Consider the following 27,913-nt stretch of genomic DNA (forward strand, 5'->3'; position numbering starts at 1 on the left):
CAGGTCTCATGGGATATTCCAGCTCATTTTCTTTCCAAGTGAAGACTTTTTTTCTTCTAAAAACACACCAAAACTGGAATTTACTCTCTATAATTTACTACAGACTCAGTGATTTGGGGGCACAGCAAATTGGAACTTTTAGAAAGGTTTTATGAAGATTTTATTTCATCTTTTGAATATGTGAAAATGTATTGCAGAAACAGAGAATCTGGAAAAATGAGATCTATGAGGGCAAGTAAAAAAGCAGTTTCCATTTTGTCCCATTCACAATTAAGCAAGGTTCCCAGATTGCAGCCCCACAGAGGACAAGGACTGGCTGCAGAATTCCCTCATTCCCACCCATCAGGAGACTTGACAGGAGCTCAGTGGCGCTAGCCATAATCAAAGAGGGGTTTGGGGGATTAAAACACACTCCTGCACATCTTGGATTGTATATCTTGGATGGGTTGTATATCTTGGATTATACATCTTAGATGTATAATTTTTGCATTTTGGTGCTTAACATGAACTCTAAAATGAATTTTTGATATTTGCCAACTGACTGATGGATTATGTTATTTAGATTTGCCATTGAAGGTAAGCTTCTAGATGCTTAGAAAATCCTACGGTTCTGCAGTTTTAATATAAATTCATTTAAAAATGACAGTTATGTATTTCATAGTCCTTGAACTCTATAGTACTTGAATGTCTGCTTTCTGATAAGCTTTAAAAGTAAGTCATAAAAACCCACCCAGTATTCTTGCCTGGGAAATCCCATGGACAGAGGAGCCTGGTGGGCTACAATCCATGGAGTTGTAAACAGACATGACTGAGCTCCTGAGCATCCTATACACGTATACATACATATAAAATTTAATTTATAAATTAGGTGCAGTAGGAGATTAACAATAACAGTTAATAAAATAGAGTAATTTTAAAAAAGTAAGCTATGAAACATACCAAAAATGATTGGAAGTATACTACTTAAAGTGAACTTTTCTATATTGTGCTAAGCATTAAGTACAGAGTAATTTTCCACTCTACAACTAGAGGACATGAGTAATTTTTTAAAAATTTGTGTTATACTAGTTAAATAGTGAAGTAAATGAAGTCGCTCAGTCGTGTCCAACTCTTTGCGACCCCGTGGACTGTAGCCTACCAGGCTCCTCTGTCTATGGGATTCTCCAGGTAAGAATACTGGAGTGGGTTGCCATTTCCTTCTCCAAGGAATCTTCCCGACCCAGGGATTGAACTTTTAATCAAAGATTAAAGCAAATAAAATATGCTTTTTATTTTTGAGATTTCTAATTAAAATAGAATTTGTCAAGACTCTTTCAAACTTGTCTGTTACCTTTAGATATGCAGCCATTAACACCTTAATTTTTTATTATAAATTCAGTGACAGTTAATAGAGAAGATATTAGTGCACTTCAGCTTGGAAATTCAAGACTTACAGAATTGAAAATAATACAGCTCCTTCGTTTTATAGGTAGAGGATCTGAGTTTTACAGAGCTTAAGGTATTCATCCAGGTTAACACTGATTTAATAGCAGAGTAAAACCCAAGTCAGAAAAACAAATAAAAAAAAACCAAATCAGAGCACCTAATTCAGGACTCTAGGAGTTTTTTCAGTATTTGCAGTCATGTTTCTCATCAGTCTGTAGTCTGAAACTGTGGATGTAGAGCATCCGCAGAGTAGCATCTGTTCAGCAGAATAGACGCGAGAAAATGCTGTTTTCTCAGTAGAGCTTTCGTTTGTGAGAGGGACCAGGGCAATCTTAAAATTTTAGATTCTCATTAGAGATGAAGTCTTAAAGCCTCTCTATTCCATCCTCCTTTTTCACACTGGAGTTCACTATCTGGTGTCCCTAGTAATATTATATTCCTGTTAGTCTCTTCCTCTCCAGCTCTTTGGAACTTCTCAGGGCCTTTTAAGTTCCAGCTGCCCTTGTTTTGTGTGGACTCTGATGTGTCTGGAATCACACAGAACAAATCTAATCGTTCTTCTGTAATAATCCTTCATGTGTGTGAAATCTTTATCTCTTTCCTAAGTGTTAAAAACACTTGAGCAATTTCATCCTTCCCTCAGCCTTGCTAACATGCTTATTCCCTTCTGTTTGAACCCTGGGGTTTAGTTCCTTTTCATAGTGCTGTATCCAGTAGGCAGCACTCTAGCCAGCTCAGAAGTGGGTTGGGGCTGTCACCTTCCTTGTTCAGAAAACTTTTATCAGTTTGGTGTTAGGGGATTTTCTTAGTTCCATCTTGCTGTTAATTTAGTGAATCATAAGTACTAGTCATTAGTCATAACTGAATCATGTCCATTTTGTATCCCCACCCCCTGCCCCTCCTCCGTGGATTTTTCCATGTATTGTTTTTGGAACCCAAGACTAAACTTTGCAGTTATCCTTGTTTGGTATCATTGAGGTGAGTTTGGGCTCCTCACATCGATCTTCCAGGCTCAGGTGAGTCTCAGAAACATTTTCAGAGTAATGTGGCTCCCTCCTCAGAGGGGTTTATTCCTTGTGATAATAGCAACAGCAGAATACCAACCTTTACTAATTGATGTTCTCTTTCAAGCAGTCTCCTTGGAAGGCTTGTAATATATACTTATTCAACCAGTTAGAATATTGTTCAAAACTCCTTTGCTACTTTCTTTTTTCCTTGCTACCTAGATGAATTAATACCATTGTCCCTGCTTGACAAGCATGTGTTACATTTGAGTTTTTACTCCAGTGTTTATGTGCCTGGAACTGTGATTTTTCCTAAACATTTCTGTGCTTTATCATGTGTATGTCCCAGATTTGGACCAAGTGATATACATTAAAACAGTACAAAAATGTAGAAATTGTCACAGCTGTGTTTTAAGCATTTTAAATTAAGATTATAATATTGTTAAACTAGTCTTAGACCTTTAAATGAAGGTTCTTCTAATTTGTGATTGAGCTGAAACCAGTGAGAACTTTCCATTAGAATCCCTCAGTTCCCTCTTGTTCTCCTCTGTTCACAAACTAACAGAATCGCAGCTGCAGCTCTTCAGCAGAGAAGAGGGTAGACGTTAAATATAGCCTGACCTGCTGTTGTGGTGAAAACTGACACCGCCACTTGCAGGCTCTGCAGTAACATGCTGATCTTGAATGTAGGGCAATTGCTAAGTTGACTGTAAACAGGGACTCTAATGTGACCTCAGCTGTTGTGGTTCGGTATAGGTGACAAGCAGATGAACCTGCTTTCAAGTTCGTAGGGAAAGATAAGTGCAAGATTCAGGTGATTAACTTGGATGGGAGAATCAGGATGCTGGTATGGAGGAGCAGCACAGCTAATATTGTCAGTATTCTAGTCCACCTGTTGGATGCTCATTTTACTGGTGTTTGTTGTATTTAAATAAATAAACGCATCACCAATGATGAGGATGGGTCACAAATGAAGTGTTTAGTCACTTAGGGACTCAGAAGTGGAGGAAGGTAGATAATACTGAACGTTCTTTTTTAACTAGGATTCAACGATTCTCATGAATACTCTGCTGGGAGGTGTATATGTGCCATCCAGCCTTAAACATTTATGATGAATAATTCCAGAGGCAGAAAGTTCCCATAAATAATACCCACCATGTAGCTACTCTGTTTGAACAACTTGACACTAAAAATCCTCTGGGTGTTGCTTTTGAGTTAATGATAGAGCTGTGAAAAACTCATTCAGTCACTTCATACAGTGTTTTCCCATGAGAAAACCCAGTTTGTTTTTGAAATTTTAAGAATTCAGTAAAATATGTATAACTTAAAGCTTAACCATTTTAAGCGTACAGTCCAGTGACATTAAGTACATTCACAGTAGGGTGTAGTCATCACTGCTGTCTATTTAGAGAACCTTTTCATCACCCTAAGCAACAGCTCTATAGGCATTAAGCAATAATTCCTCATTATCTCATCCTAGTCCAGCCTGTGGTCACCTCTGTTCAGCTTTCTATTTCTATAACTTTCCTTACTCAAGATACCTCATGCAAGTAGAATATGACAGTTGTCCTCTTGTGTCTGGCTTATTTCACATAGTGTAATGGTTCCAAGGTTCAGCATGTTAAAAGCATATATCAGAACTTCATTCCTTTTTATGGTTGAATAATATTACATTGTATGTGTATGCCGTATTTTTTTGGTCCATATATCTGTTGAAAGATACTTGGTTTGTTTTCACCTTTTGGCTGTTGTGAATAATGATGCTATAAATATTGGAGTATAGGTATCTGAGTCTTTATTTTCAATTCCATTGGGTTTTCTAGAAGTAGAATTGTTAGATTATGTAGAATTGTTTGTTCAACTTTTTGAGGAACTGCCAAACTAGTATTTTTCTCACAGTGCCTGTAACATTTTACGTTTATAGTGCATGAGGGTTCCAGTATCTCCAAATTCTTGCCCACAGTTATTAAAAAAAAAAGTAGGCATCCTAAATGGGTGTGAAGTGGTATCATGGCAGTTTTAATTTGCATTTCCCTAGTGACTAATGATGTTGCATATCGTTTTCATGAGCTAATTGGTCATTTGTTTATCTTTTCTGGAGACCTGGCTAGTGAGATCTTTCACCTATTTTTTTTGGTTGTTTAGATTTTTGTTGTTGTTGTTAAGTTATGGGAGTTCTTTATATATTTCACATATTAAATCCGTACCATCATGTTGATGTATGGCAGAAGCCAATGCAGTATTGTAGAGCAGTTACCCTTCAGTTAAAAATAAATTAGTTAAAAAAAATTCTTATCAGATAAATTATTTGCGTATATTTTCTCCCATTCTGTGGATTGTCTTTTTACTTTCTTGATATGATTCTTTGATGTTTTTAATTTTGATGAAGTACAGTTTATCTATTCTTTTATTTTATTGCCTGTGTTTTTAGTGTCATACCTAAGGAATCATTGCCCAATCCATGATCATAAAGATTTGCCCTATGTTTTCTTCTTCTAAGAGTTTTACAATTTTAGCTCTTATGTTTAGGCCTTTGATCTGTTTTGAGTTAATTTTGTATTAATTTTGCGTGAGGGATGAGTCCAGCTTTCATTCTTTGGCCTGTGTATATCCAACAGAACCCTTGTTTGAAAGTGAAAATTAATTGACCATGTATTGTGAGGGTTTATTTCTGGGCTGTTTTTTTTTAATTGGGGTGTAGTTGGTTTACAGTGTTGTGTTAGTTTCTGCTATACAACACAGTGAACCAGTTATACGTGTATATATAGCCACTCTTTTAAAATTATTTAGAAATACAGAATGCTTCACAAATTTGTATGTCATACTTGCACAGGGGCCATGTTAATCTCCTCTGTAATCATTCCAGTTTTAGTATACGTGTTGCTGAAGTGAGCACTGTTTCTGGGCTGTTTTATTCCTTTGATCTGTATGTCTGTCCTGAGGCCAGCGTAATACTGTTTTGATTACTGTAGCTTTGTAGTAAGTTTTGAAATCAGGAAGTGTTGGTCTTCCATCTTTATTCTTTCTCAAGACTGTTCTGGCTCTTGAGGGTCCTTGGAGACTCCATGTGAATTTCAGAATGGGTTTTCCTGTTTCTGCAAAAACACTGTTGGGATTTTGATTGCATTGAATCTATACATTGCTCTAAGTAGTATTATCATTTTCACAATAGAAGTCTTGCAGCTCTTGAACATGGGATGTTTTCCCATTTATATTCTGTAGTTTTCTTTTCTTGTAGTGTCTGTCTGGCCTTGATAATCAGGGTAATACTGGCCTTAGAATGAGAGGAAGTGTCCCCTTCTCTTCAATCTTCTGGAAGAATTTAAGGATTTGTATTAATTCTTCAAATGTCTGGCCAAAGTTTTTGTGAAAGAGATAAATCAGTTGTTCTTTGGAGCTGGCAGCAGAGTTTCAGGGAACTAGAAGAGTGTCTTGAGGGCTGCAAGTTTCCATAAGTGCAATCTGAAATTGCCACTGTATCAGCCAACTCACAAAAGCCCCCAGTGTATCTTGGCCTGGACTTTTCTTTCTTCTAACTTATGTGCTGATTTACCTGGAATCCCATGTTCTGTACCATAGAGTCTGTTTTGAAGGATTCAGTTGTGAAGATTGGGCAGCCTCATAAAGGAGACCTTTGAAGGTACTATAATGCTTAAGTCACCCCTGAAGCTAGGTGAGTGATCTCAAATTTAGTAATAAAAAAGCTTCAGGCAGAAAAATTTTGCCTAAGCATGAAGAGTTCCTGGCTTTTGTGTTTTGTTTTGACCCATTTAGTGAGGCTGCATTTTGCACTCAGTAGAATGCAAGGAGATTGGTTGCTCCTTGGTTTTCCCTCTTTTATCTGCCTAAGAGGAGGGTATGGTATCAGCTAATTCACAGAGATTATGTACAGTTTCTTCTCTTCCGTGATAAAATAAGCATTCTTCTAGAATCTAATAGAAGGTTATGTCCGTTTATTTGAATTCATACAGCAAAGGCCAAAAATAATTTTTTATCGGCCAAAGGAGGAGGCTGCCTCATTGTATAGTGAACTCTTTAGCTGGGCATCTGAGTGTGTTATCCATTAGCACAAAACTGACAATAGTGACTCTTCTTGAGTACAGTGACTTTCAAACATTTTGACTACTTCTAACAATAAGTAAGTTTTATAGCATGGATCCATTACATAACAAAAAACATACAACTAATGTGAAAGTCTGACAAGCCAATTAATTCTTAACCTTTATTAAAGAAAATGTAGCCCATCTTCTATTTTGTTCTATTTTTTTAATATTGATTTCAGCTTACTCTTGATTACATAACATGCTAATAGATGTGAACTTTAGTTTAAAAACATTCCTTCATGACCTGCAAATTTGCCTATAGGGGCCCTATAGTGTTCTGGGCCCCTACCGTTAGACATTTTGATTCTGTGCTCTAGAGCCCAGAAGTTTATTTTTTATTAAGTGCCCAAATAACTCTGATGTGGCCACAGAGGGACATCCCTGGTGGTCCAGTGGTTAAGACTTCATGCTTCCAATGCTTCTGCTGCAGGAGCCACAGGTTCGATCCCTGGTCAGGGAACTAAGGTTCTGCATGACACGCATCTCGGCCAAAAAAAAGATATAGCCACAGACAAGTATTTGGAAACTAGTTTATTGAAAATTAAATCTATCCTTGACAATCACTGAAAACCATCACTGTAACTGTTAAAAATTACTGCCCTTTTAAATTTAGAAAATAAATCAACATTACCTGAACTCTCTGGACTCTAGTATTTAAATTATCCAGTAAAATGTGGGGAGCTATTTTATGCCATGACTGGCAGGTAAAGGAAAACTAAATTCCTCTTGATTATAGAAAAAAACAAGCTGGGCATGTAGTAGATTGTTACCCTCTGGTTTGTTCCATTCAGTAGTGATGTTGTCTTCTTTGACACAGACCAGTTTATGTCTGACTTGGAACACCAGCCATCAGGTTCAGCAGAGAAATGGCCTAACCACAGTGAGCTCTCATGTCCACCTCCCTTCTGGAGAATCTAGAGGGTGAGTGTTGATTGAAATGTTCAATTATTTTTGTGCCCAAGTCTGATTTTTGCATGCGGTGGCAGGATTTGCATGTGCTACAGAGGAGGGGGTATCCATAGGCATCTTCTGGTAGGGGCCCACTTATCATCTTTGGAGCTAAACTTTAACACTCCGCTTTGTAAATTTAACCACACTCAGGCTCTCACACTTGTACTTAACAATTTTAGTCTGGGTTTGAATAAAAGGAAAATGAGTGTTTGATTGGATTTATTAAACCAAAGCAGAGGGAGGCCTATCTATATGAATTCTCTGGCTTGCGTGCTGAATAAATGTAGTTGCTGCTCAGGCATATGAGCCTACTCATTTCTGATCAAGTACCGTTTTAAGTTTTGACGTAAGGCAGTATGGAATGGAAATGAAGCAGGAAATGTTAGCCATTTGCCAGAGGCAACTTGGATCATTTACCCTCGAACCTGCCCTTTAGGCCCATCTTTCCATTTCTGATAGTTTCTTCTGGGACTCAAGTTGGGAGGAGTCTATGCTTTTGAGGGAGCCGGCTGGGCCTCAAGCCTTTTCTACCTCGGCAAGCAACCATAACCCTCCCTTTCCCTCATACAGCTCCTTTCTTCAAAGACTCTCAAAGCCATCTGAGAAAGTCTGTGATAGAAATTATAGGGACTTCCCTCGTGGTCCAGTGGTTAAGACTCTGCTCCCAATAAAAGGGCGGAGGGTTTGACCTCTGGTTGGGAAACTAAGATCCCATACAGCACACAGCATGGTCAAAAAATAAATAAATATTTAAAAAATAGTAAAAAAGAAAAATTAAAACTCTCCGGAGAGTTATAACTAGGATTTAAATGAATTTCCTAGTATTATAGTGGAGAAAAATCAGTTGAAGAAAGTTTAGGTTGCCCTAGTCACATCACAGCTGAACCAAAATTAAAGTTTATTTCTTCCAGTGTTTACCCCATTGTCTTTCCCATGTATGAAGCCAACAGGTCGGTCACTTGTGATCTTGAGAAGTGTTTCTGTGGAGTGAAGGGATGGCTAAGGAATGAGCAGGAGGTAAGAACAGAGAAATAGCAGGCAGGGTAGATAACTCCTTTAAGATATAAAACAATGAAAAAAAAAAAATAGAGATAGAGGGCCATGTGGGTCTAGGGTTTTTATTTGCTACCTGGCTTGAGATGGAGACTTACCCATATTTAAGAAGTGATGAGAAGAATCTTAGGAGAGGGTGGGTGGGTAGCTTGATTAAAGAGATGGAAGAGTGAGGAAATTTGATGGAGCAAGGTCTTGAAGAGGCAAACGTGTGGGATTCATAGCATAGGTATGGAATAAGTTGTGTGGGTTTACAACTCTGGAGCTCAGGTTTGGGATCTGGAGACAGTAGATTTAGGAGTCAACAGTATATAGAAATGAACAAGATTACTCAGAGAAAATGTTCAAATTTTAAAAAAGGAAAAGGACAATCTTCTGATAAGCCTAAAATTCAGAATCCCGCATCTTAACCCAAATTGAAAAGAAGTTTTTTGTCTTTGGGTCCTCCCCCTACATTTCATTTCTTTTGCTGATACAAAAACATACGTGCTGTTACTTGAAAATACTTTCAAGTAACTCTGTACTTGAAAGTACTTACTTAGCTGGAGATTCCGTGTTTGTCTTTGTAGAATGTTTTGAGTCACAACTCCTTCTAGAGGAAAGGTCTGTATGACAGTATAGTATCACATATATAAAAGGTTTCTTAGGACCTATAATGGCAGGACTGACCTCCCCCTCAGTCAGCTGTGAAAACAAAAAGTGTCATAATTTCCCTTTACTAGTAGTGTTAACCTAATGTTAAAAGTGAAGGATATCTCTGATCATTGTGCCTATAAATTGAATCTGTTCTAGAGTTGGAAACTATCTAGAGTTCAGTGTGAGCTCAGTTACTAGAGAAGAATGAATTAGGACAGTAGCAGTCTACCATGGGTCGACTTCTAAATTTTCAGGAATGTTTTTCTGTCTTTAGCTTGAAAAGGCAAATTAGTCTGATTTTGATAAATGCAAAATAATTAATAGTTGAGTTCAGTATTTTATGTATTTCATTTAGAGATTATTCTTATAACTTACCTAATAACCTGGAAGTAAATCTTAGGAAAACTCTGCTTTAGAGTAATAAACCATAAAGTAGTACTAGTTTCTCATCCATTTAAAATAATTTCTATTCTTTTACTTCCAAATATCTCTTGTTTCTTCAAGGGAAATCTAGAAAATGATTGTACCTTCATTTTATTAAAAAATAATATCTCCACAAAATTGTTCAGCCAGAGAATGAACTGTACCTTTAATCTTGGGGTGTAAGGAAAGAAAGAAAAGATGAACTTGCCAAACTTTTATGAATGTTCATTGATTGGAGCATAAAATGAAGTAGTATACATAAATGGAGACTAATTAGACCTAAAAATAGTTTACAGAAATGATCAAGATGCTCAAATGCTGGTTATGAAGACCCTTTAAACTGTTGTGTGTTTGACAGTGTGTGTGTGCCTACTTCAGAGGCAGGGCTCTAGGTTACCCTGCCCCTCCACCTGGTGGTGAGATTTCATACCATACCATGCTTGCCAGCTCTGACTCTGAATTCGTAAGCATTGGAAATAGCTCTAAAGAAGAGACCTGTTGTTACTCAGACACCTCATTCTTGTGTGTAGATAGTATTTCAGTGGACAAAATTTGAACATTTCCTGGATTTAAAAAAAAAGTTTTTTCTTATAGCAAATATTGCTGATGGCTCTGACTACTACTGTTGTGGTGACACAGGCAATCCAGGTGTTGTGGTAATGGGAGTCAAGGACGGTGGATGCCACAAGTGGGCCAAATGCTGTGACCTACATAACCTGTTAGCACGGGTGTTGAGGGCTGTCGACTGTTGTTCTAGGCTTTTAATGCACTTTACTCTTTATAGAGAGAAAGTGAGAATGTTGTATAGGAGGGGTATAAATAACTCTTTGTTTTTACCTTAAATTGGTGAAAAATATAAAGCCAACTCACATGCTTTATGGAGTAGGATTTAAATCAATAAACACATGCATATGTACATTCAAAAGGAAGTAAAAATGAAATTGTAAGCATTAATGTTTTTAAGAAGTACTATATTTATCAAGATTGCTAGTGATTTACCTATAACTTACATTATAGATTTGTTTATCAGTAATAGTTTTGATTTGCTTAAGTTGACAAATTTTGGCCACATTAGAAGGCTATCTCAGGGAGCCAGAGCCTAGAGCTCCCAATCTGAGAGAGAAGTGAGGGGCAAGGGACAGCAGTGGATTTGTATACCACACTGCTCTCAAGTTGTTGCTGAAGAATGGTGAAAAGACTGCTTTGTTGGAGTACTGACTCCCTGGCCTAAAATTCATATTCAGTAGCTATTATTTGAGCATAATTTTTGTTGTTGTTTTGCCAGCATGCCATTAAAGATTCAGTGGGATGTAATTTTCTCCGGCACTCAGTATTTACCAAGCACTGAGGAGTCAAGGCTATGGTTTTTCCAGTGGTCATGTATGGATATGAGAGTTGGACTGTGAAGAAGGCTGAGCGCCAAAGAATTGATGCTTTTGAACTGTGGTGTTGGAGAAGACTCTTGAGAGTCCCTTGGACTGCAAGGAGATCCAACCAGTCCATTCTGAAGGAGATCAGCCCTGGGATTTCTTTGGAAGGAATGATGCTAAAGCTGAAAGCAGTACTTTGGCCACCTCATGCGAAGAGTTGACTCATTGGAAAAGACTTTGATGCTGGGAGGGATTGGGGGCAGGAGGAGAAGGGGATGACAGAGGATGAGATGGCTGGATGGCATCACGGACTTGATGGACGTGAGTCTGAGTGAACTCCAAGAGTTGGTGATGGACAGGGAGGCCTAGCGTCCTGCGATTCATGGGGTCACAAAAGAGTCGGACACGACTGAGCGACAGAACTGAAATGAACTAAAGGAGTCAGTGGAGACCAAAATAGACAAGTTCTCTGCTCCATTGGAAATTAAATCTACTAGCTAATTATTATGTATTAATATTATATATCAAAGTATTTTTGTGTATAGTCAGCTTGAGTGCTTCTTTGTGAAAAATCTTGGATTTATCCTAGTCTTAAAATCCTGAACTGTCAAGAACCTTCCAGGTTGTTTTAGCAAAATGAAGTTAAGCACACTAGGCAAAAGGAGAGCAGAACTTTGGTGAAGGGGAGCAGAAATAACACAGCTTGGATCAGGCTTTTGCTATAAAGGTTATCGCCTGACTTTTTCAGGAAATCATGGGTTTATCATTAAAATGTACTTGGTGAGTGGGTGGATAGTGCTGGTTATAGACTGTCATCCACAAGATGTAAGCATTGACTTCCTCATAAAGACACACGAAAACTGTATTATGTGGTTTTTTATGATGATAGAGCACCATTTTTAATCATCTTGTTTTAAAACTTGAACAGTGAGATAAGAGTTGAAAAAGCTGTGGTTTTATGGCAGCCTATAATATCTCTGAAGTTATCATCTTTGGAAGGAATAAGCAACAGAAAAGATGACTGTGAGCTGAGTATATTCTGTATTTGGCTTTTCGCCACTGCTGTGAGACCTGTTTAAAATAGACACTGTCAAAGTCAAAATCAGATGCCGTGTGTGAATTTTAATGACATTCTCTGGTCCCTTTCCTACCATACCACCTAATGAACTTTCAGGGTACAAGTCCAAATAGCTTCCCAGTAATTGTATTGAATTCAATTCAGTCGCTCAGTTGTGTCCAACTCTTTGCGACCCCATGAATTGCAGCACGCCAGGCCTCCCTGTCCATCACTAACTCCTGGAGTTCACCCAAACTCATGTCCATTGAGTCGGTGATGCCATCCAGCCATCTTATCCTCTGTCGTCCCCTTCTCCTCCTGCCCCCAATCCCTCCCAGCATCAGAGTCTTTCCCAATGAGTCAACTCTTCGCATGAGGTGGCCAAAGTATTGGAGTTTCAGCTTTAGCATCAGTCCTTCCAATGAACACCCAGGACTGATCTCCTTTAGAATGGACTGGTTGGATCTCATTGCAGTCCAGGGAACTCTCAAGAGTCTTCTCCAACACGACAGTTCAAAAACATCAATTCTTCGGAGCTCAGCCTTCTTCACAGTCCAGCTCTCACATCCATACATGACCACAGGAAAACCATAGCCTTGACTAGACGGACCTTTGTTGGCAAAGTAATGTCTCTATTTTTGAATATGCTATCTAGGTTGGTCATAACTTTCCTTCCAAGGAGTAAGCGTTTTTTAATTTCATGGCTACAATCACCATCTGCAGTGATTTTGGAGCCCCCAAAAATAAAGTCTGACACTGTTTCCACTGTTTCTCCATCAATTTGCCATGAAGTGATGGGACCAGATGCCATGATCTTCGTTTTCTGAAGGTTGAGCTTTAAGCCAACTTTTTCACTCTCCTCTTTCACTTTCATCAAGAGGCTTTTTAGCTCCTCTTCACTTTCTGCCCTAAGGGTGGTGTCATCTGCATATCTGAGGTTATTGATATTTCTCTGGGCAATCTTGATTCCAGCTTGTGCTTCTTCCAGCCCAGCGTTTCTCATGATGTACTCTGCATAGAAGTTAAATAAGCAGGGTGACAATATACAGCTTTGACGTACTCCTTTTCCTATTTGGAACCAGTCTGTTGTTCCATGTCCAGTTCTAACTGTTGCTTCCTGACCTGCATATAGGTTTCTCGAGAGGCAGGTCAGGTGGTCTGTATTCCCATCTCTTTCAGAATTTTCCACAGTTTATTGTGATCCACACAGTCAAAAGCTTTGGCATAGTCAATGAAAGTGAAGTCGCTCAGTCGTGCCTGACTCTTTGCGACCCCGTGGACAGTGGCCTGCACCAAGCTCCACCGTCCATGGGATTTTTCAGGCAAGAGTACTGGAGTGGGTTGCCATTTCCTTCTCCAGGGAATCTTCCCGACCCAGGGATTGAACCCAGGTCTCCCACATTGTAGACAGACGCTTTACCATCTGAGCCACCAGGGAAGTCCTGGCATAGTCAATTAGGATCCATTTATTCAGTTATCAGAAATTGATGTTTCCTTGGTAGTAAGGTCCTTGTCCTTTGGGAGCTCATAAGCTGTTTGAGTGACAGATAATACTGATACCTACTGATAGTCTAATGAGATGAATAACATTAGAGGCCATGCACAGAGATCACAGCCATCCTTGGGCTCTCTCTCGGCACAAAACTAACCCATAGACCCACGTGTAGAATCCACACTGAAAACACTGTTCTCTGTTGTTATGACAGAGGTGCCAAAGGCTGCCTTGTCGATTTATATCCCTTTATTTACTATATATATGGACAATATACAGTCCGTGGAATTCTCCAGGCCAGAATACTGGAGTGGGTAGCCGTTCCCTTCTCCAGGGGATCTTCCCAACCCAGGGATCGAACCCAGGTCTCTCCCATTGCAGGCGATTTCTTTACCAGCTGAGCCACCAGGGAATCTATATATATACACATATACATACATATATATACTATATAAGATTTTTAAAATATCTTCATTATACTTACGAGGAAACTGAAGAGAAAATGTACTGACATACATCCCCATAACTTCATTTACATACTATTTCAGTGAGTTATTTCTAGCAGTCAACAGTCAGTTTAGATTAATTCCATGGTTCTATGCAGACCATCAAGAATGGTCAGTAAGTCCTAGCCTGGAAAATTTATTTAAAAAGCACCATCTATTTGGCACAGGCCTTCGTAAGTCTGTATACCAGTGACCTTCAAAAATTGATCTCAATTAATGATTATTGGAGCTAGCCAGCACTACTTAATCTTCACCCTTTTGTACTTAATTCCTTTAGCTTATAGTTCTGTTTCTTTACTCTTCTGCATTAAATACCAATCACAGTTTAGTTCAGTCGCTTAGTCATTTCTGACTCTTTGAGACCCCATGGACTGCAGCATGCCAGGCCTCCCTGTCCATCACCAGCTCCCAGAGCTTGTTCAAACCCATGTCCATCAAGTCGGTGATGCCATCCAACCATCTCATCCTCTGTCATCCCCTTCTCTTGGCTTCAGTCTTTCCTAGCATCAGGGTCTTTTCCAATGAGTCAGTTCTTCCCATCAGGTGGGCAAAGTATTAGGAGTTTCAGCTTCAGCATCAGTCCTTTCCAATGAACATTCAGGACTGATTTCCTTTAGGATAGACTGGTTGGGTCTCCTCGCAGTCCAAGAGACTAAAGAGTCTTCTCCAACACCACAGTTCAAAAGCATCAATTCTTCAGCTCTCAGCTTTCTTTATGGTCCAACTCTCACGTCCATACATGACTACTGGAAAAAACATAGCTTTGACTAAATGGACCTTTGTTGGCAAAGTAATATCTCTGATTTTTAATATGCTGTCTAGGTTGGTCATAGCTTTTCTTCCAAGGAGCAAGCATTTTTCAAGTTCATGGCTGCAGTCACCATCTGCAGTGATACTGGAGCCCAAGAAAAGAAAAGTCTGTCACTGTTTCCATTGTTTTTCCATCTCTTTGCCATGGAGTGATGGGAGCAGATGCCATGATCTTAGTTTTTTGAGTTTTAAGCCAACTTTTTCACTCTCCTCTTTCACTTTCATCAAGAGGCTTTTTAGTTCCTCTTCACTTTGTGCCATAAGGGTGGTGTCATCTGCGTATCTGAGGTTATCGATATTTCTCCTTGCAGTCTTGATTCCAGGTTGTGCTTCATCCAGTCCATTATTTTGCATGATATACTCTGCATATAAGTTAACTAAGCAGGGTGAGAATATACAGCCTTGATGTACTCCATTCCCAATTTGGAACCAATCTGTTGTTCCATGTCCGGTTCTAACTGTTGCTTCTTGACCTACATACAGATTTCTCAGGAGGCAGGTAAGGTGGTCTGGTATTTGTATCTCTTTAAGAATGTTCCACAGTTTGTTGTGATCCTCACAGTCAAAGGCTTTGGCATAGTCATAAGGCAGAAGTAGATGTTTTTCTGTAACTCTGTTGCTTTTTCAAAGATGCAATGAATGCTGGCAATTTGATCTCTGGTTCCTCTGCCTTTTCTAAATCCAGCTTGAACATCTGGAAATTCACGGTTCACATACTATTGAACTAATTACAGTCAGTGTGATTACTAATGCCAGTCAAGCCAAATTTTCATCCTTCTCTTCTTTGCCTTTCTGAATGCTATTTGAAAATTTGTTGAGAATCACAGACTTTTATGGTTAAAGAGACCTTATGAGTTTATAACACCATTAGCCAAGGAAATGGGAATCTTGGATATGTGAAATAATTTGTCAAGGATACACTGGAATTAGTGGCAAAGCCTTCATTCAAACCAAACCTAATTTCCAGGCCATTCCTTTGATTACATATTTTGCTTTCCCAGGTCTTATTTTCTCCTCAGGTCACAAGGCTACTCCCACTCATTATTTTCTCAGTCTTTTGCTCTTCAGTGGGACTGTGAAACTGCTCCCAAACTTCCAAGTCTCTAGTAAGAAGGTGCATAAATCCTCTTGATCGTTCACTATAGTTTCTTACCCATAGGACTTTTCCTTTTGGATGTTCTAATTTCCAAATTCAGTTCCAGAGCTGACCTACCACCTTCCTCCTCTAAATTCCTCCTCAGCTTATCTCCAGTAGTGACAGCACTATTCTTCCTAGACTCAGAGCCTTGGTGGTGGTAATGAATCAATCCTTTCCTCCTCTTACAGTTACCACACTCACTCCTAGAATTATTTTTGTCCAAGACCTTTGCATTTTCTTTGTCTAAATGATTTCCATCTTCTTTTAGCTTTCAAAAAGTTGAAAGGGTGTTTTGAAACTGATTCTACCATTTACTAAGCAAACTGTGTGACACAACCTCTGTTATCTGTCTGTAAAGTGGGATAATACTGATCCTAAATTGTTGTCAAGATTAGCTGAAACAAGATACAAATTTTCAGTTATAAAGTTTAACTCGTAGATGCTCAGTAAATATTTGTGAAGTGAATGTTACTTCCCTTTTCCTTATAGCCGTAATGAGTATATGAGTTTGAAAATTTTTTTTCTTAACTACCTAAACAATAGATTAGATACTAATACTTGAAGTGTTTTTTAATGATCAATAGTGTCTCCTTTGCTCTGTGATCACTTCAGATGCTAATTATGGAGTTTTTTTTCTCTTGGTCTGTTTTTATTTATAAAAGCTGTACTGAGATTCATTATTCATTCGTTACTTTAGAATTCATCTTTGAAAATAATACAGTTCAGTGGTTTTTAGTATATTCATAAAGTTGTACAACCATCATCAGTATCTAATTTTAAAACATTTTCATTACTCCAGAAAGAAACCCCCTACCACTTTGCAGTCGCTCCGTTTCTTCGTCCCTGTAACACCTGGCAGCCACCTGTTTATTTTCTGTTAGTTCTGACCATTTTATATAAATAGAATCAGACAAGATAGGACCTTTTGTGTTTGACTTCTTTCACTTAGTATAATGTTCCCAAAGTTCAATCCATGTTGCAACATGTATTTAGAACCTCATTCTTTTCTAAGGCTGAATAATATTTCATTGTATGGAACAGACCACATTTTGTATATCCACTCATCAATGGTAGACAACTGAGTTGTTTCCACTTTGGGGCTATTAAGAATAATGCTGGTATGAACATTTGAGTACAGGTTTTTATGTGGAAGTAGTTTTCAGATCCCTTGAGTATATGCTTAGTAGTGGTCTTAGTATAGAATTTTTAGTTGATGAAGCAAAAGAATTTTCATTTCAAAGCAAAGAATTCTAATGGTGAGAGAACTAAAAGTTCTTATTTGGGATGTTTCCTTCTATATTGATTCCTAAGATTAAAATTCTTTGCACTGGACCTCACAGAAGACTATAAATCAACAAAATGAAGAGCCTTTTCTGAAAGGATCAGCAATAATACAAATGCCGCTACATAATAAAGGATGTTTGTATTAGCATAGTGTAACAAAGTAATCCCCAGATCTCAACTCTCATCAAAGTATTTATTTTCATTCACTTTATGTCCAAGGTGCACTGCAGGAATCAAAAAAGGAAAACTCTCCTAAAGGGATGCAGATTAAGGAAAAGTTAGGTTAAGGTGAATAAGAATCCTGTCTTCTGCTCTGCAGCCTGAGCCTTCACAGTGAGGGTAGGAACATTTCCCTTTTCTCTGATCCGTTTCCCTTCCCAATAAAACTGACCTGAAAGATAGAGAAAGAGGGGCCTGGAAGAACTTTGGGAACGATGTTTCCATCCAGTTCAAGAGTTGGCTTCAAGCACTGCCTTCACTTTTTTAGAAAGCCACAGAAAGGGAAAAAACATCTTTGAAATAAGAGCTCGGCTTCGAGCATCATATGGTTAGTCACACAGAGGTCACTAATTACTCTTCCCTTTCTTGTTTTTCAGTGAACGAGGTAATTGGGAGAGACATGTCCCAGATTTCCGTTTCCCAAGGGACAGGGGCGAGCAGGCAGACTCCCCTCCCGGGTCCCAGTTCCCTGGATTTAGGAAGATCCGACGGGCTCTGACATTGCTCACTACAGCCTTGTGTCCACCATCATGTACTTCTCAGCATGTTTCTCTCCTTGGACCTTGGGTTTCCAACTCTGCAACCTTCAGGATGGAGCCAGGAGTTGGGATCACCGAACGTGGGGAAAGCAGCATTCCTCCAACTCAGGCCTTGGGAAGATTTTGTAAGAGAACAGGAGCAGTACAGGCTGTTTGATCTTTGGAGAAATGAGCTTTGCTTTTTATATTTAAATAGGATACTTTTATATGATGGGTGCTTTGAGTGTGAATGCAGCAGTCTGTCCATTTCAGAGGCGCTGCTTCTGCAGGTGACCTGATTGCTTAGCTAGGATTGGTGATTTGTACTGCTTTAGGTCATTTGAAGGACTCTTTAGCTTTGATGATATTTTTAAAGTAGAAACTTTTGATAAAACTTTCCAGAGGTAAAAGAAAAAAAAAAATTACCCCAAGCCCACACCTATGCCTCAGAAACTCAGCATGTGTCCTGGAAGCCTTTCATAGATTCATAGGAAGTAAAGCCAAATGTAGCTCATACTTCTTTATAAAAGTAAACTCTTAGGTAAAATGAGAAGAGACCATTCCAATCACTGAAGTGTTGGAATACAAAATGACATTCCAGAGCATAGCATTTTTGTAACTTTTTAGGTAATCTTCCTGCTGTCTCTCCATACCATCTCCATGTTGAAATTACTTTTTTTCCCTCAGGGCCTTGGGTAAATTAACTACATGTAAGGGAGCTTTGAATGATGGGGTTTTTTTTTTTAGCTTGCTATCTTTAATTCCTGCCATCCTACTAACAGGTAGGCTGTGGAGCATTTTTCCTTTTTGTGTCCTCTGGTCCCAGACCTTTTCCACATGGAAGCATCAGCATTTGGCTGCCACAGTCTCTTGATGGTTTGTTTAGGCAACTTTGTTGCTTCTAGCTCATCTCTAGAGGCCAGGCTGTGTCAGAAGCCAAGCACAAATGAGCTATGCTTCAACACCAGGGCAGAGGACCTGCAGGATTCCAGATGGGAAGCTCTTAAGATCTGCACTGGCATGGGAGGCTTTTCCCTCATTGTTTACAGCCTAAAATGATCCTGGCCTATCCTGCCCCATCCACATGGCCTAGAAAGCAACCTTTCCCTAAAAGGCTTTGAGGCAGATCCAAAAATGAGATACCACTGTAAACCTGACCCTCCACACCAAAGATGCCCTGGTGCTGCTGCTGGTAAGGCTGGTGCCCAAACAGGAGCCAGCAAGAAACTCCAGCCTGCTGTCTACCAAAGGAGGTGCCCAACCTGGGTTCTCTTCAAACCCTGCCCTTAGCCATCCCCTTAGTGGGGTTAGTTTCCTGTTCCAAGGCTTGGGCCTATTTCAAGGCCCCTGAAGCTTGCCGTACGTTTTCAAATGAAATGATGTACTTCTATTCAGGAAGCAAATTTTCTGAGTGCCTACATAGGAGAGACAGTGTGGTGGGCTGGTCACAGGCTCCATTGCTGTTACTTCAGGGGATTGTAGGTCCCAGATGCCAGGACTCTCTATTGAGGCCAAGTGAGGCCTGGGTGGAGAGAGCCAGCTCAATGTCCACCATCTCTTAGTCAGCCAGATAGGAACTGTTGACCTACAATGAGGAAGTATGGTCTTTTTTTTTCCTTTAAGCCACAATGTTTTCAGTTTCTCCCTAAAGTTAGTTAGAAAAAAATGTCTGTCTTTCAGCAAATCACTCTAGTCCTTCTTGGAGCCCAGTGTTTTCACATTTTCTTTGAAAGTGAGTTTTGTGTCACGGAGTGTAGATAGCGAGATTTGCTTCGGGGCCTGTGGTTGGAAGCCCAGAGCTTCCTCTGGAGGGTTTTGGGGGGCTGACCCTCTTGAGATGGCCAGACTTTCCTCCGCCCTCATGCCCCTGGTGTGGCCACCTCACGTGGGGTCCTTACAAGAGCTTCCCTTGGAAGACCCTTTGGGGGTTGCTCTGTTGCCCTCAAGAATAAAAGCCTCTATGATCCAGAGTTGCTATGCACCAAAATTTGATGCCTTTTAAATACCTTGATGCCTGTAGCACTAGAAATGCTTTCCTATTTAAAATAAAAGTTAAATTTTAAAATAGAGCTTTGTATACTACATAAGCAGTTTTGTATCAGCTTTGTAAAAGCTTTGGTGTAAAAGACAGTATTTTTTGCCTTTGTAGACAGAGACCTTACTTTTTGTGCAACATAGGGGTGTTACAGCACACATCCACTGGCCTATGCAAATTGAATTCCAGTAACAGCACTGAGCAGCTGGGCACGCGCTAGCGCCCACCCCTTTCCTCTCCAGCCCTGCTAGGCCTTGGGTTGAGGAAGGGGATGAGCAGCCTTCTGCTTACTGGAGATGCACTAAGAAGCTTGGCTGAAAACAGCTTTTAGAGGAACAGATGTCTTTGAGTTCGAGTGTGGTGCTGCTGCCCAGGGTGCATCCCACCCCTCCCCAGGGCTAGCCCCTATCAACAGAGCTCTGCTGACTCCGGCTGTAAAGCCCTGTTGTTGATACTCAGAACAGATGGTCATCTGTATGGCTCAGGTGGGTTCAAGTTAAACCTTGTATTTTATAAAATGGATGATGTTCAGTTAAGGAACTGGTTCTCAGTTATGTTTACAGCACTTGAGATTGTGTTTTCTTGTACATTTTGTATTTTAAAACCTTTTATAGGAGTACAGTGCTCCTTACACAAATACAAAGGGAAGAAGCCAGCAATTCAGGCTCCTCAGTTACAGTGCTGAAATAATAAACGGTGACAGGTCAACAGTCTCCTTGAAATCTGCCTGAGTGTTCCTCTGCATGGGGCTGGTGTGGAGCCCCTCACTGTGTGCCAAAGGGAAGGGCACTTGGGCTTTTAAAAAGTCCATTTGGCTAGGAACCTTTATTTTACAGAGGAGAGGGTAGAATTCCAAATTCCTTCTGAAGCTTCAGTTGGGCACCCTGCAGTGGGTGCAAAGGACATTCCAAGGTGTCTGTTGAGTTCAGGAAAACTGACCTGCCCAAGATGTGCATGAAAAGTAGGCAGAAGTCCCTTTACAAGTCAAGCCTGAGTTTTTCTGTGGGGGCCTCCTGCCCCCTAGTGTCCTCTGGGGATACTGCAGTAGAGTCCATCAAAACTGATTTTTGCCATCTGCTATTCCTTGTGCCAAGCTCCAGGGAGGCCAGCATCCTTAGGTGGGACCACCCCTGGCACAGTGTAGTCACAGAGGTCCAAGTATCCTGGGGAGTGGAACCAGCACACTCTGCTGCCCTGCACCCCGTCAGAAGAGACGGGAAGGTAGGACACTGGTATCTTTACTCAGAAAGAAGCTCCCTGGAGTCATACACTGAAAGCACCAGGGCTTACATTTTTTAAAAAGAAACCAAGCCTGCTGTGGACATCAGCCCCCCAGAATCTGTAGGCACAGGACATAGCCAGAACAGAACAAAGGCTCTCTGGGTGCTACTTAAGCAGCCCAGATCCGACCACTGGGAGCAGGATAGCGCCATTCCACCCCCAGCCCTGCATGCAGGGTCCAGCCATCATCTCTGAGGTGGACAGGCAGAGCAGTAAGTTGGGGGATGGAGCTGGAGCTTGATCTCCTCTGGGGGCCTTCTGAGGATTTTGAAAAGCCAGAAAGAAGCCACCAGGTTGAGGGCGCTGGTTCTCTGGAGACAGTAGAGTCCCATTAGCTGAGGACATCAGTCAGCTCTTATCTCCTGGCTCCCTCACCTACAAACACACCCATTCTTTGGGGGCCTGTAGCACAGTGCGAGCTGGGTCACCAACAGGAATCAGGCTGGTGTAGTCATCAGGGGCTAGCTGTAGGAGGGACAGAGGTTTAGGCAGGGAGCCCCAGGCTCAGCCAGCTTCCCCAGCACTCCAGCCACACCTCACCTGGTAGGCCTGGAAGACGCTGAGCAGATCCTTCATACCAGCTGTGTATGGGACACCCTGCATACGGACCAGGGCTCCTGGCTGGGACAACACAGAGGTGGGAGCAGAGGCCAGGGCTGCAGGGGGTGTGGTGAGGTAGCCCACAGTGGTGGGGGAAACAGGGGGGCTGGGGGGAAAAGGCAGGGATTTAGTAGTGTAGTCCCCGTTATGGCCTAGACCGAGCCCTACCCACTTCCTCCCTTGCCTCTGCCTTGTGCTTGGTTCATTTCCTCCTCCCTGAAACCCCTGCCTGCACAGAGTCCTCCCTATTCCAGCATGTAGGTGGCATCAATCAGCCCACAGTTGTCACTCCCACACTGTCTCAGAATAAGGGAGCTCCAAGAGACCTTTAGTTATGTGGCCCAGGAAGGGGATCATGGATCATGAGCCTCCCACAAACCAAGACAAGAGGGCAAGACTGAAGTTCTTTGAGCGTACCTGGGGTAGTACGCTGTGTAGTTCATGTAGAGTTGAGTGGCTGGCCCTGGGTAGTAGGCGACTGGGGTGGGAGCAGCAGGCACCCTGGCAGCTGGGAGCAGTGCTGAAGAGGGATACAGAGCTGCTGTCTCAGTGGGAATGAGGGTCGGGGTGGCCTGGAAGGTGGCGTAGGCGGGTGGTGAGAGGCCTAGAGGCAGAAGCAGAGAGTGTATCTGCAGGGAGCCCAGCACTGCCCTGGGTGGGGCAGCCAGAGAGGAGTCCCCCCACATAGAAAGTGAGGGTGATAACAGCCTGGCTCCCACATGCCACTTCCCCAGCCCCTGGGACACTCACAGGGCAGCTTGCAGGGTGGAGGGGACATGCCACTGCGGCCCAAGGTGCCCCCCATCAGGACACGGCTCATCTCCTCTGTGGAGCAGGGGACCACCTCCACATAGCGTTCCTTCATTGCTTTCTTATGGCAGCGCTGAGCAGCAGCTAGGGCCCGCTCTGCTGATGTCATCTGGATGAAGGCATCACCTGAAGGCCGGCCCTGTGCACACCACCTTGTGAGCTGTCCGTCATGTGCAAGAATCCCTTACTCCTAACCATGCGGGCTCCCCTGGTCCCCCTGGGCAGCAGCTTTACCTGCTGGTTGAGTACCATGTGCACACCATGAGGCCGAATGTCAGCCGCTGCCTCCCCCAGAAAGCTAAGGATGTCTTCAATGGTGGCTGTGTAGGGCAGGCCTCGCAGGCGTACACAGTCTCTCCCACTCCCAGCTGCCAGTGGGAAGGGGATGGGCAGCAGTGGAGCAGTCAGGGTGGGAAGGAGTGGGCTGGAGGCGTAGCGGTTCAGGACCTAGAAGGAAAGGAAGCAGCAGGCTGATTATGCCAAGGAGGGCAAGGCCAGAGAGAAGGGGCACCCTGGAGAGGTACATGGGCGTGGGGGGTGGGGCCTGGGGGGCTCACCTGCTGCACCTCAGCTGCAGTGCTCCGGAAGAGTTCAATGTATCGCTTACCCAGCATGCCTTTATGCCTGCGTAACGCAGCCTGTGCCAGCTCCTCACAGGCGAAGAGGGCAAAGGCATCACCCGTGGGCCGGCCATCAGGATGGCGCACAAAGAGCAGCCCATCAGCGCCCCCCGTTACGGGGCACTCTGGCCCCAGGAAGCCTAGCACATCTGCTGGCCCAGCCGAGAAGGGCAGTCCCCGCAGCCGCAGGATCACTTGGTCTTCCCGTGACAGGAAACGCGCCACCTCTAGCGATGTGCCTTGGGGGAGGCCGTGGGAGTCACCTACTGACTTCATCTGTGCCCTTCCAAATACCCACCCACACTGGCACCCAGGGGAACAGGAAGGCAAGAGGCATGAGAAAACAGGATGTGTCAAGAGCCGGGGGCACTAGGCACCGTTGGGAGCACACTCACCCCCTGCGATCTTCACAAACTCCTCTCCTGTTGCTTTATACACCTGTGGGGACAGCTCGTGGGTCTCATGCCTGCCCAGCCTCAGCTCTGCCCTGTTCTGCTCCCAGCCCTAGAGCCCCACCTCGATATAGCGGACGCCCATGTGGTGCTTGTGTCTCTGCAGCGCTAGGTCCCGCTGTTCGCTGTCCACAAAACGGATGAGGGCCTCACCATTTCTGCGGCCCTGGGCGTTGAGGCACAGTGCTACACCACCCCTGCAGAGCCAGCACTGCATTAGTCCCTCCTGGGTGGGCCTGCCCTCCGGTGCCACCCACCCTGCTGTATCCACCTGGCAATATTGAGCCCTTTGAAGAATCGAGCCACGTCCTGGTCTGATGACTGCCATGGCAGCCCACGGGCCCGAACCACAGTCTCGCTGTCCACCACGTCGGCCTTGCTGCTGTGGGGGCAAGGCACAATCAGAGCTGTCCAGCTGCTGTCACCCCCAACCCTGCCCCCTCACTTACCAAGGCCCTGTCTCATATTTCTGCTTCACCACTTCAGGCTTCAAAAACAGTTGACCTGAGAGGAGATGGCATGTGGGTCAGCAGGGTCTGGTGGGGGAGGGGTGTCTCCCCACCAAGCTCTGCAAAAAGGACAGTTTGAGTGGGATGAGGAGGCAACAAAGGGGCTTTCACCTGTGGCCTCTCAGAAAAGGTGACACGTGGGGAGGGGAACTTGGAGGAAGTAAGAGGCAGGCATTCACCCAGCCGTGAGAACAGGTGAAAGGTGGTGAGGGGAACCTTACCGCTGGGACTTTCAAGCAGGTGGAGGATGATGGCTACCATTGTCTTCACTTCCCACACCCCAAAATCATCCTCTGTGGCATCTGTCTCCAGCCCCAAGTCTATGAGCAGAGAATAACAATGAGGAAATCCCAGCACAAGAGGGCAACTGACATGTCCCATTGAAGCTCACAGCCCCTACATAAACACGCAGAATCCCAGCAAACACATTTGTTTTGGCTTGGCTCATCTGTGCCATGACAGACCCGCAGCCTAGATAAATGGAGACATATGCCCACATTCCAAATGTGCCCCAGCACAGACACACAGACTTGCAGTCGGGGGCTGAGCAGTTCATGTAAACCTACATGTGTCCATCCAACCTGCCAGCATGTGCATACTCAAGACACATCCAGCCTGCAGCCACCCTTCCACCCTCACTCTGCTGGGCCACAGATACCCTGTGCCATGGTGGCCACGGTGAGGTCCCTGGCAGAGCGGGCACTCGGGTGCTGCTTGTGGAACTCTCTGCGGAGGTCGTAGAAGGAGAAGAAGGTGTCGGGGAGCACCAGGTTCTGGGGGCACATGGGAATGGGGATGAATGAGGGAACTGAGCTGCCCTGGCCTCCCGCTGCCCCCCGCCCTGTGAGAGTGGGCATTCTGGGAACTGTGCCCCCTGTTGCACCCTCAGTGGTGGCATACCTTCCTGGAGGCCTCAGGGTGCAGGACCTGTCGCAGCAGTTGCTGCCCATCAGTGCAGAGCATGTAGGGGCCCCCGCCCAGCAGAGCCACATCCCCGCTCACCAGCTGTGAGAACTGGGAATAGGGAGTGAAGAGAGAGACAGACGGACTAACAGCCAGGTGGGCAGGGGGAGGGAGGGTGCAGGCTTGCAAAGCTGGTTCAGCCAGATGTTCAGCCCTTCCCTGCCTGGGGAGGAGGCTGCCACGCCTGCTGGGCCTGGCTCTGTGTCCCACCCGCTCCCTCCACTGTCACCTCCAGGCCAAATGGGAGTAGTCACAGATCACCCGAGCCCCCATCACACACACTCCAGGAGTCTGGAATGGGGCCAGAGCAAACACCTGGTGGAGTGGGACAAGCAGGTGGGGAGGGGCGGGACAAAGCAGGTTAAACCTGTCCCAGACCAGGCACCACCCTCAGACAGGTGAGGGAGGCCCAGTCCTGTCGGAGGCCCAGCCTGCTCATGGTCAATGGCAGCCCCGCCCCTAGGCCTGACCAACCCGGGGGCCGAAAAACTTCAAGGACAGAGCTCCACACCTGAACGCCAGGGGCAGCATGAGCTTTGACCCAGACCCGATCGACCGGCTGGCACTGAGGTGTTTGCTCATAGAGGGGGCGGGAAGCGGCCCAGCCCCTCCCCCATTCTCATCCCCGCCGGCGAACACGTATGAGCACAAACCACAGGCCCAAGAGCCTTCCCTAGCCCGAGCTTTCCCATCTGAGGCTAGCAGAGCAAGGCGACCCAGCCCACGCATCCCAAGTGGGGGCTAGTTTGGCAGTCCTGGAACAGACTCATGTTTCACATCATTGTGCCTGTTTCCTCATCAGGAACCACCAAAGTTGTCGGAGGATAAAAGAATTTGTGCTAGTAAAGCATTTTCAGTCATTTCACCCAAGAGTCAGGCACAGGGGTGAGCGCAGTGAAGAAGACAAGAAAAACAGCAAAGGGAACCGCCTTCCACTTCAGCCAGGCCTTTGCACTCAGGAGCCAGGTAGCCCCCCAGGCGGGGTCCGGACAGCGCCCATGCCTGGCCAGCCGACCGAGACAGGCCTGGACGAGCAGCTTACACCTGGCGGCGTCTACCTCCGGGGCAGACACCGCCCTACGCCCCGCTGCAGCGTCTCCCAGGCGGGTGGGTGGGCCGAGGACACAAGCGGCACGGACCGTGACCTGTGGCCAAGTCTGGGCCCCTGGGCCCTTTCAGCTTCCGGCTGCTGTTTTGGACGACCTGGCCAGGCAGGTTCCCAAAGGCGTCTCACCTACCTCCCCTCGCAGGCCTGGGACTCTGGGAGGGGTCTCGCAGCCTCCATCTCCACCCCCTCAGCAGGAGTGGATCACTGTAAAGTCTGAAAAGACGCCCCCCTGGAACGGCCGACACACGCGGACACACGCACATTAGGGAGTAGCTGAAAGTTTCAAACAACAGGAACCCGTCCTACCACCCTGGCCACTTGGCTGTGGTGCGCCAGGCCTCGCCTCCTGCCGCCTCTCCCGCCGAGAAATGTCCCTGCAGCCCGGCCGTGCCTACATTCACCCCGGCCCCCGCGCTCACCTGCTGCAGCACTTTGTCCAGCGGCTCGGCCCGCGCCAGGCTGTCGGAGCTCAGGCCGCTCGCCTCGCGGCACTGCGGGCTCAGCGCGGCCGCCTCGGCGCGAACCAGTGACTTATGCAATGTCCCCACCTGCGAACGTCGTGGAAAACCGATCAGCCACTGCGCTCCTGGGATCCCGAAGCTCTCAGGAGATCTCAGCGCCCCCTTCCCACCCTACCTGGCGGCTCCGCGGCTCCACCACTTGCCAGACTAGGAGGATTAAGTCGGTCTCGTCGGAACCCAGGTCCGGCCCCAACGCACCGGCCGTGGCCCCGAACAGTACGACCAGGGGTCCAGGCCCCGGTCGGGGGTCGGCAGCGGAGTCTGCAGTGGGGTTCGGGCCTGGGGGCGGCGGCTGGGGTGGCGGCGGAGTCATGGCCGCAGAGGAGAGGGGCGCTCGGCCAGACACACGCGGATCGACGAAGCGCACGCACGCACCGACCGATGGCAGACGCGGCCCGGCTGGGGCGGGACACCGTGTGTTGGGGGCGGCACCTGCGGCCCGGCTGGCGCAGTGGGCGCTGCTGAGACCCGCCCGCGGCGCCCCGCGGGGCGGGGCGGCTACCGGCCCCCGCCCTCTCCGGGCGTGTTACCTGTCGGCCCCGCCGGCCACGTGATCGAGGGCCCGGGAAAGGTGGGGGAGGGCGGCTAGAATCCAGCCCTGGACGCTCACACTCGCTCTCCCGGCCTGGGGTCGCGCTCAAGACCCAGACTCCACTCCCGCAGCCGACCCTGCCTGACTTCTGGGGCGACCCCCCCATCCCCTCCCACTCCCTTCTCCCACCAGGGCTCTACCAAGGAAAGTGCAAAACTGGGGGTCTTCTTCAGTCCGTAAGCGGCAGCCCAGAGGCTGTGGGGGGTCACGACGGCCGGTCTGGAGGGGTAAAGTCAAAGGGGCGGTAAGTGTTACCAGGTATCACCCCAAGGCTTGTAGGGTGATTGCCAGAGGTCGACTGGGGTGGGAGGAGAGTGGCCGGAAGCACAAGAGAGCATTAGAACCATTGGGGGATTCACCAGAGGTCAGTGGGCAGGGTTTGTGAACACAGGTGCGAAGGCTGGGCCTTAGCCGGGCTCCTGGAAGTGCCTGC

The 27,913-nt window shown here is 45.0% G+C and overlaps 2 protein-coding genes and 1 non-coding gene across 12 annotated transcripts in view; 1 reads left to right on the forward strand and 2 right to left on the reverse strand.

Annotated features, from left to right (window-relative positions):
- NFATC3 (nuclear factor of activated T cells 3) overlaps positions 1–20,737 on the forward strand; it is a 93,218-nt gene extending 72,481 nt beyond the window's left edge. For 3 of the 6 annotated variants that reach the window (XM_060398407.1, XM_004015085.6, XM_060398413.1), the window contains one exon: positions 17,849–20,737. In XM_060398407.1, coding sequence (XP_060254390.1) covers positions 17,849–17,970 — 122 coding nt within the window. In that variant the 3' untranslated portion in view covers positions 17,971–20,737. Of the gene's footprint in view, positions 1–7,349; positions 7,454–10,880; positions 11,831–17,848 lie in introns of those variants that run through there. The other 3 variants (XM_060398408.1, XM_060398410.1, XM_060398409.1) reach the window with 2 other exon arrangements.
- Positions 5,218–5,325, reverse strand: LOC114118165 (U6 spliceosomal RNA). Its single transcript, XR_003591708.1, has one exon. It is a non-coding gene; the product is annotated as a U6 spliceosomal RNA (small nuclear RNA).
- ESRP2 (epithelial splicing regulatory protein 2) lies at positions 17,432–27,306 on the reverse strand. 5 transcript variants are annotated; one of them, XM_027978108.3, is made up of 15 exons: positions 27,004–27,306; positions 26,787–26,915; positions 25,197–25,310; positions 24,955–25,069; positions 24,518–24,616; positions 24,237–24,291; positions 24,059–24,166; positions 23,852–23,984; positions 23,731–23,773; positions 23,273–23,574; positions 22,950–23,162; positions 22,656–22,854; positions 22,323–22,509; positions 21,846–22,011; positions 17,432–21,770 (listed from the first exon to the last, which is right to left on the reverse strand). In XM_027978108.3, exons 1-15 carry the CDS (start codon positions 27,199–27,201, stop codon positions 21,681–21,683), a joined length of 2,151 nt encoding a protein of 716 aa, XP_027833909.1. In that variant the 5' UTR covers positions 27,202–27,306; the 3' UTR covers positions 17,432–21,680. The 5 variants fall into 5 exon arrangements, with proteins under 5 accessions (XP_027833909.1, XP_027833910.1, XP_027833908.1 ...); XM_027978109.3 differs by having other exon boundaries at positions 22,323–22,425; positions 24,059–24,169; XM_027978107.3 differs by having other exon boundaries at positions 24,059–24,169.
- Positions 27,307–27,913: the final 607 nt, after the last annotated feature.

The sequence above is a fragment of the Ovis aries genome, chromosome 14, assembly GCF_016772045.2.
Source record: "Ovis aries strain OAR_USU_Benz2616 breed Rambouillet chromosome 14, ARS-UI_Ramb_v3.0, whole genome shotgun sequence".
Classification (NCBI taxonomy): Eukaryota; Metazoa; Chordata; class Mammalia; order Artiodactyla; family Bovidae; genus Ovis; species Ovis aries.